Source organism: Lycorma delicatula, chromosome 5, assembly GCF_047948215.1.
Source record: "Lycorma delicatula isolate Av1 chromosome 5, ASM4794821v1, whole genome shotgun sequence".
NCBI lineage: Eukaryota > Metazoa > Arthropoda > Insecta > Hemiptera > Fulgoridae > Lycorma > Lycorma delicatula.
Genome location: NC_134459.1, coordinates 65,975,815 through 65,990,457, shown reverse-complemented (window position 1 = coordinate 65,990,457; position 14,643 = coordinate 65,975,815). Strand labels below are relative to the sequence as shown.

The following is a 14,643-nucleotide window of genomic DNA, read 5'->3' as shown; positions in this document are numbered from 1 at the left end:
TATTTACTCTTTGGATAAAAAATTTAAGTTTCAAGTTTACAGGGATTATTATCCCTGTAAACTTGAAACTTAAATTTCTACTATCAAAGTAAGGGAGACTACTATCAAAGAAACTATCAAGTAAGGGAGGATTTTTGGTTAAGATCTTTGTTACACAAATTAATTGTATTACATGGCAAATCACAAAAAAAGTGCTGGAAGTTAAATAAAATTTTCGGTAACATTTTGAAGGGAAAAATATCTCCATGCTTGGTACAGATCGTTGGGTTTATAAGTCAACAAAATATTTATTTTTATTTTTTTTGTAGGGTTGGTCTGCCTATAATAATTATACAATCGTTGTTTAAAATAAAACCATTTGTTTGATTTGCATAGTAAATAAAACAAAATATTTGGGTTTAATTTTTTCTTCTTTCAGAGTCTCTTAACAAAAACAAGAAATGATGGACGGTTTTTGTGTTTAGTTTTTTAAAGAAATATTCTCTGTCTCTAAAAATTATTTATAATTCATGTTATATACACTGAAAAAAAATAACCATAAAAAAATCACACAAATATTTAAAATTACTTTAAATACAGAAATAGACCAACTTTTGCCGAAGAAGATATTAATAGTTGCAACAAAAAATAAAATCCGTAAAATATTTCCAACCAGTGCTTTGAAATTATTATTTGAATTCTCATAAAGAAAAAGAATTAGGTTTGAACGAAATATTTCGATCACTATTTGAATTTAACGGTAAAAACATAAAACAGCAGATTTTTCTTGATTGATGGTCCTACTTCCGGAATAAAATTCAGTACTCATGATAAAGTATGATGAGTACTTCATTGAAGTATGAAGGAAAAATACCAGGAGATTGAAGGACTTTTTAATATTAAAAAAAGAAAGGAAAGGAAGATTTGCTTTTGATAAAAATAAATAAAAACAAACAGCTTTATATTTAGAATTTAAGCGATTTGAATGAAAATTCAAAATAATTTATTTAAAAGAAAAAATAAGTCGAAAGAAATAATTTAAGGAAACAATCGTAAAAGTTATAGTCAGGGAAAAATGACATATTATATCTTACTTTTAAAGAAATTTTTCAGTAGATAACTGTAAATTATTTTTTATTTGGTGTGAAATAGTACCAATAAAGTTAGAAGGCAGGATGGAATCTGTTCAGAGTGATTTTTCTGTAGAGGTAAAGGTGTCTTAACTCAACGAAAAATGTACCCTCCTCCAACTTTCAGAAAGCAATTGCGTAACTATTAAGGAACAAGAATTCTTATTGCTTCAGCAACATCCCCACTCTACTGACTTTTACGTATTTTTTCGCCTGAAAGAGCACATCAGTGGAAGGAAATTTATTTTCCACAGTTACATCTACTAAACCACCGATATTCTGCCAAGTATATATATATATATGAATAAAAGATAGTAGAGAAGAAAATCGATTGTTTGTTTGTTATGAAATAATAACATCGGTCCATTCTGTGAATAGATAAATACACGCAACTGTCAATCAGTAAACGATCGAAGTACAGAATGTTCCAAAAATTAGTTCTCTATTTGTTTTTTATTTTAACTTTTTTATAATTTTTTTCTTATCTCTTTTAAGATTATATAAGTGTTAAGTGTCTCTTATAAGTGTTTAAGTTGCTCTTGCAACTCAAACACTTTCTTTTTCATAATCACTTACTTAGCGCTCCGTAAAATAATTCTGAATTATGTTTACAACAATGAAACAGCTATTACAGTACAATGAGAGTTAAATAGTCCAGTTGTCACAAAAGCAATACACTCAACAACATGCGTCTACTGCTCAGACTATAAAACGGTTAGCGGCTCGATTTAACTAGATGGGAACAATTATAACCGGAGAAATAGAGAGTTGTTTAAGGTTTTGGAGAGTTGATCTGTGGAAATTATTGGTCGTACTAGCAAAAATGCGTAAGAGCACCAGAGATACATTTAAGACATTGAGCACAACTGGATATCACAGTCGTTCATGTATGGAATAATACGAACCAGTAACTAGGTTTCCTTACAATGCAGAAATCGTCGATTTTAAAATAAAAGTATTGATGTCAAAGAAGATCACTTTCATATGAAAGGTTTGTTAAAATATCAAACTTGTCGGTTATGGGGAAATCAAAACCATAGAAAAATTCATTTGAAGCCATCGCAGTGTTACGATGCTCATGTTCAAAGAAATATATTCTTTGAACATGCGCAGAGAGATTCAGTCACAGTTATTAATGGCAGTTGTAAAGTAATGATACAGGGACATTATGGTGATTAAACCAAGTTTCCAAAATATGTGATTCCAATAGGACAGGTTCGTGGTAATGGACCCTTGAGGGATATTTTTCTAAACCGTATAATCTTGAAATATGAAGTTTAAATAGGTTGGTGAGTTCACTTGATATGACGGCTTCCGAATTTTTTTGAGAAGTTTGTTGATCAACAAGCAAGCAACTCTGGATAACCTTAAATTAAAAATTCAAACTGATGTAACAGCTGTATTACAATAAATTCTTTGTAGTTATGGGACATACCATAGGAAGAGCTGAAATCAGAATTCTAACGGTGGAAATTTGTGTGTTGTAAATTTTTGAACATTGATTATAAAAAAAGTTATTTGTCGTTTGTTTTTATTTTTAGTTCTTTGAAAGAAGTTGTAAAACAAAAAAAAAAATTGGGACATTTTATTTTAATCTATATTACGTATTGTTTTATTTTTTCAAATTTATTTTATTTTTTGCTCTTATTTTTAATAAATGTATGAAAAGTCCTAAAAAAACGTTACTACTAAGAAAAAACTGTTTGCAAAATATACTAAAGTGAAAAACACGTGTTTTTCAATTCCACATTACAGAGTGATTCAGGAGGAATGTAACAAACTTTCAAGACATGTATTAATGGTGAAAATAAAGAAGGTTCATATAAACATATGTTCAGAAACGCGTCATTAGCAGATTAGCAGATTAGCTGATTTCCGTGTCTCCGTAAAATTAACACGGATTGTAATTATTGGAAAAAAGGGGTAAATTTACTGGTTTTTATATGTAATGTGTCCTGAAAAACTGAAAAAAAAAAATAATAATAATAATAGATCCCAGAAGTGTATTTTTATTAGTTGTCAAGAAATCTACAATAAAAGACAAATGATTGGGATCGAAAAACATACTATTTTATGTTTGTCGTTAAATAACTCTGTTATTATTAATATTAATTGCATAAAGGTTTTAAACGAAACTAGTAGAAAATTTGATTCTGAGTTTAAAGTCAGAGTTTGAAACTTCGAAATTCTTACGTTAGTATTTAATTTCTATTGACTTTTTTCACACCATTTTACTCAGAATCAAATTCTCTACAAGTTCTGTTTGAAAGTTTTAACTGTTTATTATTTGTTTACTTTTATCTGTTTATTAAATTTACATTACGCCAAGCGTAAAATATTGTGTTTTTCAATTCCAATCGTTTAATCTTTTACCCAAAATATCTAAAAAATTACGAAAAGTACAGTTTTTGGATCTATTTTTTCCATTTTTCAGGTTAGATTTCATATAAAACCACTTAATTTACCCCTTAATTTGGGCCCCAAGAATTACAGTCACGCTTAATTTTATCGAGGGCGTAAAAATCTTTCGCCAGCCGACACTCCGAACGAACCGTTTCCGAACTTATGTTTATATGAACTTTCTTCTTTATTTTCACCAGTAGATGTCCTGAAAGTTTTTTAGATTCTTGGTGGATCATCTTTATAAGTAGAAAATATGTTATAAATAATGAATATATTGCCACCGAGCATGAGCTAATTTTTTTTTTGTCAAGAAAAAAAAATTAGCTGCATCAAACCAGTCAAATGGTTTGATGCAGCTAATATATTTTTTTTTTTTTATCTTCAGGCATTTGACTGGTTTGATGCAGTTCTCCAGAATTCCCTATCTAGTGCTAGTTGTTTCATTTCAGTATACCCTCTACATCCTACATCCCTAACAATTTGTTTTACATATTCCAAACGTGGCCTGACTACACAATTTTTTCCTTCTACCTGTCCTTCCAATATCAAAGCGACTATTCCAGGATGCCTTAGTATGTGGCCTATAAGTCTGTCTCTTCTTTTAACTATATTTTTCCAAATGCTTCTTTCTTCATCTATTTGCCGCAATACCTCTTCTTTTGTCACTTTATCCACCCATCTGATTTTTAACATTCTTCTGTAGCACCACATTTCAAAAGCTTCTAATCTTTTCTTCTCAGATAGTCCGATCGTCCAAGTTTCATGAGCTAAAGCTCTCTGGAATGCGGGATTATATGTTATTTTTTATTCTAAATTTTAAAAACTTTTTTACGTTAAGTAATTGAACATCAGAATAATTTTAGAGATTATCGTTATCCGATATTAATCAATGACGAGGACTAAAAACAGAATGATATTTTTCAAATTGTTTACGTAGACGATATAATTTTTCCTTTAAAAAATATTCCATTAATATTAAGTAAATATAGCTTCCTACGGCCTTTTAATTCGGTGAACTTCCTTTACAGAGAAAACAGAAAAACATTATATTTTTTTATTAAGATATAACAAAACATAAAGAATTACAGGTTCTACTAAAAACCTCCATTTACTGAAGTCAATTAAAAATAGAGGTAAAATATGTATATTTATTTATCATCTACTAAAAATGATAGTAAAAAATACTTTTTAACAGAAATTAATAATATAATTAATAAGTATACCAAGATATAATTTATAATACAGTTTAAATTGAATCACTAAAAATTATTTAAAGGACCAATTGGAAATTATTGATGAAAAAAGCAAACAAAAGTTACCACACCATTAATAAAATAGGCTGGAATACTGATTTTACACAATTATTACTAAAAAATTATATATTTTGCTGTACAAATAATCAGCGGAATACATTACGAATTTAAATGAAATATTATTCGGTATAATTTTGCTTTTTATTACTTATACGTCACAAATTTTTTTTTACAATGTGCATGTTTGGTTGGAGAAAACTTTAGATTTATGAAATTTTTAAATAATAATGATAATCATATGTACATTAACCTCTTATGAATAAGATACTAAAAACCTTCATTTTAACCCTTTAAAGTAAATAATTCACGTCGTCATTTATAATTATAAAGTAAATAGTTTACTTATAAGTATTTCATTCATAATAATTTCAGCCTATGAATGAAATGTATAACAATTTGGAAAAAAACACCTTTAAAAATATTATGTAGTATTCACGTAGCCCCCCAAAGCTAATTCTGGGCTACGACGTTCTGATATTAAAAACAAAATTGTATGTAAAAAAAATAACACCTTGATTTTTCATTTTATAGATTATCTAGTAAAAGATGCTCACCTAAATTATCGGTTTATCCATTTCTAAAAAAAAATATTTTCTACATTAAATTTCATTTAAATAGTGCATGTGTGATATAATTTTCACTGGTGATACACAGTTTACTATTAAAGTTTCGTACATTTTATAAATAACAATTAATAAAAAATAATTAACAAATTAAAAGAAAATTATATATGTTAAAATTTTACATCTCATCCAATAAAATTCATTGAAGAAAATCACTATTTTTATGTAGTATACTAAAACTTAGACGATAACTTCTTAAATCAGTACTTCAGTTCAGTATTTCCTTAAGTCGATGACGTAAACGAAATTGAACAGGGCACTGTCTTTTATGTCAGTTATAATAACTTTGTGGAAGATTTTAAGCTCGTCTAGTTGTCAATAACTTTACCTTTAGATCAGATAGTGGTTTCTTACAAACTTATTTTATCGTTCTTAATATAAAATGAAACTTCTACAACATAAACTAACAAGAGAAACAATAAAACTAAGAAATATAAAAGTTAATTTTTAATATCCGTCCTGTTAATGAAAGGAATTATCATCATTCGCATAAAAAGACGTTATTAATAAATAAATATCTATAAGACTGAAAAATTGAAGTAATACAATATTATTATATTTGATCACAAATACAATTTGTGGTTTTTTGGGGGCTTGATGATATCACCACAAGGTTCAAGCTTGTGCGTGGGATATGGAAATGAAATTTTGCAGCTTATGAAAAATGTCATGCTTGAACGGGATTCGAAACCGGGACCTCCGGATGAAAGGCCGAGACGCTATCACTTCGCCACGGAGTGGTAGTTTTTTAAAATTAAAAAAAGGTAATAGTTTCGTGAACAGTATATTAATGTTAAGGTTTAGATTTTGCGAGAAAATAATAAAAGTGCAAGGGCACACATACACATATACACCCACACCCACACCCACAAAATATATTTTGTAGTGCGAAATTTTACAGGAAATAAAAATTATTTCTTTATTTTTTAGTTTCTTAAATTAAAACTTTACTTAGGTATTTCACTGTAAGTAAAATCAAAAATAATTTTGTTTCTAGTAATTTATTTATTTTTATTTTGAGTGAGCAGTTAAAAAAGATGATAGTGAAATGTATTTAGTACAAGCAAATTTACATTGTAGGCATTTAAAACATATGTATAATTATAATTGAGTTTTTTTTAATAACTGATTGTACTGATTAATAATTCAAACCTTGTAACACTGAGAGAGAAAAAATAGATTGTAAACTAAATAATTTCTATATCTTACATTATTTATTTTTTAAATTGGTAATTTTCACTTTATGCTTTTAATTTGGAAAAAATAATTATGGTAATTTTCAACAATAAGATGTTTATCTATGCGGATAAAAGAATTATCAACGTTACAAGCAAAGAAAAAAATAGTATTAACGTAACATTTATTATAAAAACATTCTTAACAATTAAACATCAAAATAAAAGGGAATATTTAACAATTTTATTATGCTAATTAATATAAAGAGATATCACATTTATTTTTCGTAAAAATATTAAAAAAAACAATAAATTTTGTATTGTTCAGATCGGCACTTAAGAGAGTTGAAATGCTAGAATTACCGAGTTTTAATTTATTGTTCTATCTTGTTACTATTATAAGGGATGAATTTTAATTTTAAATTTGTCATCTAACAGTAATTAATTATAAATTTTAGCGTTTACGGAGTAGTGAAACGGTTTCAAGAAAGTACGGATATAATTCACTGAAACACACTATTGTGTGTATTTTGGTGCTTAGATTGTTTATAATTCTGATTAATGAATTAATTATATCACTTGTAATGGTCGCAATTAAACAGTTACACAGATAACAAATACTGCTGTAACTAGTTTTGGGGAGGTATCGGAATATACGCAACGGCACTAATGTTCGTTATCAGCTGTTAATATCAAAGCTCAGTTGCGGTGGTCGCGTTGCGTTGTTTGTTGAACTTTAGTTTATTTCAGTGGACGCCACCGCCACCGTTAGGTCGTGTTAACGGAGCGACGCATACGTCAGGAGGGAGAGGGCCAAAGGGGTGTACCGCTCGTTGTCGGCGCATGCTCTTCGCGTTAGTAAGGAGCGCGTCGACGGTGTTAGCGGCACTGCCAGCTGCCAGTGCTTAGTTTCAGTCTAGTCCGGTTGTGACGGGCGATGGAGTAGCGAGATACGATATGGGTGACGACGAGACGCGGTGTCAACCGGGCCTGATCCTTCCGGTCTGGGAGCCCCAGGAGGGTCTCACCGTCGTCGACCGCGTGCTCAGAGGGACCGTTTATTTTTTGGCTCTAGTTTATTTGTTTCTCGGTGTCTCCATCATTTCCGATCGTTTTATGGCCGCTATCGAGGTCATAACGTCTCAAGAACGTGAAGTAACTGTTAAAAAAAAGGGAGGTGTTTCTCAAAAGGTAGTGGTGAGAGTGTGGAACGAGACCGTGGCGAATTTGACTTTAATGGCTTTGGGTTCGTCGGCGCCTGAAATCCTTCTTTCGATTATTGAAATATGGGCAAAAAATTTTAACGCGGGTGATCTCGGTCCGGGAACTATAGTCGGTTCAGCGGCCTACAATTTATTTGTTATTATTGCGATTTGTGTGGCCGTCATTCCAGCCGGTGAATCTCGGAAAATAAAGCACTTACGAGTATTTTTTGTTACTTCGACCTTTTCTGTCTTCGCTTACATATGGTTGTATCTTATCTTAGCCGTAATTTCTGTCGGTGAGGTCGAGGTCTGGGAAGGGCTCGTTACTTTTTCTTTTTTTCCGTTGACCGTGCTCACAGCTTACATAGCAGATCGTCGCATCGCGTTGCACAAACTGCCGTACAAGAAGTTTCGGTTGAACAGGAACCGTGTTATAGTAGCGGCTGAAAGTGCTGACATCGAAATGGATAAGGAACCGGACGAAGTCACTTTAATGGAAGATGGCGTCGACCCGCGACGTTTAGAATACGCAGCGGTATTACGAGAACTGAGACGACAAAATCCTACAAAAACTATGGCAGAATTAGAAACCATAGCTAAGGAACAGATCGATGCGAGCGGTCATAAGAGTCGTGCTTATTACCGCATACAAGCCACTCGAAACATAACAGGAGGTAGCTTGAATACTCGAACTCGTGAACAGCCGACAAACGATCGAAAACTTTCTGAAGTCGTAGACGATTCCGTCAAAGTATATTTTAGACCGAGCGTGTATTCAGTACTGGAAAATATAGGTTCGTTTGACGTTACCGTAATTCGAGAGGGAAAAGATTTGGAGCATAAGGTCCTTATCGATTATAAGACCGAAGACGGGACGGCTACTGCCGGAACAGATTACGTCGGCGCCTCCGGCACTATTGTGTTTGCTCCCGGTGAAACGGAGAAATATATCACTTTGCAAGTTATCGACGATGAGGTGTTCGAAGAAGAAGAATTTTTCTACGTTCATCTGACTAATATTCGTGTTCCCGGTATGGCAGGAAGCGTAAGAGAAGGTATTCGTTTAGAAAATCCTTCTACTGCAAAGATACTTATCCTCGATGACGACCATTGCGGTGTTTTCGGGTTTCCTGATTCCGTCGTGGAAGTACCAGAATCGGAAGGTATTTACGAGCTGCCGGTCGAGAGAACGAGTGGAGCCAGAGGACAAATTAGAGTACCGTTCCATACCGAAGATGGAACGGCTAAAACCGGAAAAGACTACCACGAGAATAGAGGCTTCATTATATTCGATAACAACGAATCAAGGTAAATTTATTTTTTTAATATACGATAATTGAATTAAGAAATTTATTTCCTTACTTTGAAAAAAAAAATTCTTTATGAATTAGAAAAAAATACAGGATAACTTACTTCTTAAAAACTAATTTTCATAACAATTTATAATGATATTCCTTCTAAGCCTTTTTTCAATTAAATGTTGATATATCTATTATGAGAATTTTAATTATTTTTAGAAACGTAAATGGTAAACGTTTTAACAAGTTTAGCTACTAAAACGAAGTAAAATTTATTATATGGTTGCAAAACTACTAATGAAAGAGCCATAGAGTAAAATGTAATGTTGTATCTTCAAATATGTCTCCTACCCGATGACGCTCAGTTTCTCAGTTTTTTGTACCTCTTAACTAAAGCCTAAGCTTTATTGCTGATAATATTGTATAATAGGCACTTGATTATAACGGATAATATCGAAATATAGCTTCAGAAAGATCTTTTTTTTTTCAATGTCATATATATATTGTGTATGTATCAGTGTACTTTCTGATGTCGGTAACAAGCCTAAAATTCATCAATACTAGTATCAGCTGTTGCTCTAAAATGTAAGCAGCGCTACTGAGATATACTACTAAGATATTTGAGTTTTATTCCGCAGTACTAATTCTTGGAAAAGTTTGATTTAAGATAAATTTTTTATATAAACGAATTCATATTAAAACTTTAGATATTTAATCATATAAATTACAATAAGATTTATTTTTTCCACAAAATAATATATAACTCGCGTGCGCTTGCGCGCGCTGACACACACACACGCGCACACGCACACACACACAGAGGTTACATGTAGGAGGATAGGATTAAGATTTTTCTACATAAGATGATATAATATGTGATTAAGTAACCATACTCATCCGTAACCTGACAAGGGAAAACATTATACTCATCTTTTTAATTTTTTTTTTTTTTAAATAATTATTTCATTCATATTATTAAAAAAAAGGAATAAGAGCTAATTCATTTTTTTTTTATTCCTGGAAAACTGAACTACACAAACAAACCTTATTTTTTATTTTGACCTATTATATAAGAATGATTCATAAAAAAAAATTCATGAATATATTTATTTTTAATAAAATTTTTTTTATAAATTACAAAAAAACTGTACATTGTTTTTTATTAAAATAAACCTATTTAGGGAAACCATATTATTTGTACTCTTTTTTAACTTATTTACGATACTTTAAACTTTTTATTAGAAAATTAATTGTTGTACTTACTTTTACTAAATTGCTTGTTGTACTTCAAATGCTATTAATTTACTCTACCTATTAAGTAAAAATATCTAACGAGAACAGCAAACGAACAGCAAACAAGTCTAGGGCATATAATAAATTAATAAAAAATATCCATTTAAAAATTTATGTATAATTTTCGTTATATTTTTGCCTAAATACGTATTTTATTATTAACAGATTTCAAAGTTAGAGTGTCTCAAATATGTACTTTTTTAAAAGTATTCTAACCTTACTTTTCACCAGATGATCAGCATTTCTTGTTTTATGTTTTAAAGAAAGTTCCTTGGATGGTCAGTCCCTATCAAAGTTTTTCTGAGATAATGTAGAGAGATGTTTTAAACGAAACGTCATATTGTCAGCATAGATTTTTTTTTCTTATCATTACTTGGTATGGTTGGCATTGGTTATTATGGTATAATTATGTATAACTTGAATGTCATTTTGTAATTTTGAACTAATATGTATACGAGTATGTTACCGTAATCCAAAGAGTCCTTACCTCATGCTCGGTAACAGTCTCTTTCCTGTTGTTTTCTCTGAATGTCTTATCTTATTTTTAGCCACATATGAAAATACAACTTGCTGTTGTATGTCTTTTTAAATCTATCCATATTTTTAATAAAAGGAGTAAAATAAAATCAGCTTCGATAATAAAACCTGCTGTAAAAAGTAAACATGAGTACTGTTAAGTTTCTTTAAATTTTTAGTTTTTGAAACCAACAGCAAATTAAGTAAAAGAGTAACGTAACTTGTAATTGTTTTGAATTAGTGTGAACTCAAAAGATTGTAAAGTAAAGAAGAACCGAAAAAATATTATATTATTATTATTATTATTACCTTTTTAAGGCAGTTTACACGAAGTTATTTCTATATTTTTTAAGAAAGTTTTTATTTTATATGTATGAAAAAACAATAATAATACTAAAATATACAATAATTATCATGCTTTCTAATTTAGCAGTTCAAAAGTACATACACACATAAAATAAAAACATAAGTTTAACTTTGTAACTAGTTATTTTTTTTATTTCTTTAAAATAAAAACTCTGCTTTATCTCCAAAAGTAAAATAGTAAATACGTTTTATTTTTTTGCTTGAATTATCTTATTCTCATTATTTTAAAAATTTGATCATAAACGGTGTCGTTTGTTTATTTTTCATCCCTAATTTAATACTAATCATATAAATTTTTTTCCTTTTTCGTATAATCTTGACTAGAATTTCCAAAAAAATTTAATTCATTTTTTGATAGCATATATATATGTATAACAATATAACTTTATGTTATTTTAAAAGTTTTCAGTTTTATATTTATTTTAGAAAAATATATTAATTAAATTATACAGTAAATATTAATTTGTTTTCCATTTATTAATAATTACATATAACAATTTTTGTTACATAGTTTAAATCAAAGTAATTTACAAAAAAACCTATTTTAAATGGTTTATCAAATACCATTGTTATTAAACTATTATTAAATCATCTTGCTATCTATATATCTTTTATTATTGTAGGGACCATTAAAGAATCTTTATAATATAACAGTGGACAAACGTAACAAAAATTAGAAAAGTTAAATTTTCCAAAATTTAAAGAAAATACTGTTTATAAAAATTACAAAAAAACTTTTTTTGATTTCATATATTTTTAAAATTTTTGAGGCCGATTTAAATATTTTGTAAAAAAAAGAGAAGATAAGAATGGGCCAATTAACATATAAACAAAAAGAAGAAACAATTACACACACTGCGTACGTTCATCAAATATTTTTAGTTACTGGAATTGTGTTTTGAAATCGATTTCAACTTCCAGTAGTCAAGTTTTCCTAGAATTTTATAAACTAAGAATTATAACTTTTTAAAATTTTATAAATCGGTTGTGGATTCCAAATGACCTCCTTCTACGCCTATTAAATTACATAAACACATTTTTTTTAAAATGAAAAGTATATAAAATTTTATTTCGTTAATTACTTCTGCTATTTTTTCATATTTTTTATTTTTATTGTAAAGATTTTTTTACAATGAAAGGTTAATAATTATTAATAAATCAATATATTTAAATTTAAAAAAAAAGAGTTAAAAAAAGGAGATGAAGTTTGATTTGAACCGATGTGTCTTCCCCTCGTAAATCCAAATATTTCATTAATTAAAATTTTATTTGGCTATAATTCTGGAACCAATGAAAATAAGTACCACTTATGATATATCGTTGAAAAACTCTCAATGAAGGATTATTACTGCAGTTAAGAAAAAGTCCAAAATCCAAATTTTTGAATTTTGTGCTTTTTTGAACAATTTTGGTTCAGTCTACTTCAAAAAAAAGGGGAGGTACACCACTAGATGTTACAGCAGTCCTAAATTCAAAATTTCAACATCCGACAGCTAATCGTTTTTGAGTTATGCGAGATACGTTCATACGTATCTCATTGTACGTATATGATCACGTATCTCATTGTACATACGTATCACGGGTACGTACGTATGTAATAATACGTACAGACGTCACGCCGAAACTAGCCAAAATAGATTCAGGGATGGTTAAAATGGATATTTCCGTTGTAATCAGCAAACCGAAATTTTTAGCGTACACCATACTTCCTTTACTTCGTACACGGAAATAAAAATGTAAATTAAATTAAAATGGAATAAAAAGGAACTATCTAAATTATAAGCAAATGGAAATAATAATAAATAAGCCCAAAAAAAAGCTGACAACTCAGATGTAGGACTTTCTCGCCACGCGGCTTTTTTCTGATGCACGGCCTACACACACAACTTAATTTAAAATATTTATGATTTTATTTAAATACAATTTTTCTACTTCCTTGTACGAAGTAAAGGATGAATTGTGATCGCGAAAAATTTCGGGTTACAGATTACAACGGAAATATCCATTTTGACCATCCCTGAATCCATTTTTACTAGTTTCGGTGTGACGTCTGTACGTACGTATCTATGAATATACGTAAGTATCTCGCATAACTCAAAAATGATTAGTTGTAGGATGTTGAAATTTTGGATTTAGGACTGCTGCATCTAGTGGTGCACCTCCCCTTCTAATTGCAGTCGACTGAGCCAAAAGTGCCCAAAAAAAAAGTAAATTCAATAAATGTGGATTTTGGACTTTTTTCTTAACTGCGGTAATAAGCCCTCATTAAGCGCTTTTCAACGATATATCATAATTGGTAATTATTTTCGATGGTTCCAGAATTATAGCAAAATAGAATTTTAATAGATGAAATATTTTGATCTTACGTGGGAAAGGCACATTGGTTTGAATCAAACTTATCTCCTTTTTTAATTTTTTTTTTAATTTAAATATATTATTTATTAATAATTATTCATTTTTCATTGTACAATTTTTTTACGATGAATAACAAAAAACAATAATAATAAAATAAAAAAATATCAGAAGTTTAAATGAAATAAAATTTAACTACTTTTCATTTTAAAAAAATGCGTAGATGTAATTTAGTAGGTGTACAAGGAAGTCATATGTTGTCCACATCAGATTTTTTAAAATTATGAACAAGTGATGACAATTAATAGGGAATGCGTAATAATAAAATACAACAAAATTAAATAATTTTTAATAGACACTGCTTTAAAAATTAAAACCTCTTCCCCTTAGTGACAATATAGTCATTATCATCAATACCAACAAACTCCAATAGCCCCAGTATAGTTAATGAGCCGTTTCTATCTCTGTTTATCCTTATACTCCATCACTATCATTCCCAGTCAATTTCCTTTTTCCAGACTGTACAGCTACCTTTACTATACCGATAAATCTTCCAGCATACCTGAATAATTATAGCAATAAAATAGATAAATAGTCCTATAAATTAAATTTAAAAAAAAAACAAAAAACGAATGCGTTACACTAACTTACACAAGATGAGTATATTTAAAAAAATTAACAACCCTCATCTAGTAAAAAAACGAATAAAAGATTCAATTTACTTATTAGGCTGAAAAACAGGGAAATAATTTACACATGGAGGTGCGTTATTATTATTATTATTATCATTATTATTATATTACATCAATAAGACTGAAAACTATCCCTTTTAACTTCGAGAAAAATTTAAGTCGATTGGTCGAAAGAAATTATCAGAAAATTAAAATTCCAACTTTTAGAAGTGAGATTTATTTTTTGAAAATTTCTTTTCAAAAGAAAAAGATGTATGTTAGTAAAAAAGAAGTGACCCTTTCCGGATTTTTATATTTT

The 14,643-nt window shown here is 29.3% G+C and overlaps 2 protein-coding genes across 4 annotated transcripts in view; one reads left to right on the top strand and one right to left on the bottom strand.

Annotated features, from left to right (window-relative positions):
* Trax (Translin associated factor X) overlaps positions 1-14,643 on the bottom strand; it is a 639,975-nt gene that overhangs the window by 154,937 nt on the left and 470,395 nt on the right. The window lies entirely within an intron of this gene.
* The window catches only part of Calx (sodium/calcium exchanger 3), a 623,183-nt gene continuing 616,052 nt past the window's right edge, over positions 7,513-14,643 (top strand). For all 3 annotated transcript variants that reach the window (XM_075366330.1, XM_075366329.1, XM_075366328.1), the window contains exon 1: positions 7,513-9,136. In XM_075366330.1, coding sequence (XP_075222445.1) covers positions 7,581-9,136 — 1,556 coding nt within the window. In that variant the 5' untranslated portion in view covers positions 7,513-7,580. The remainder of the gene's footprint in view (positions 9,137-14,643) is intronic.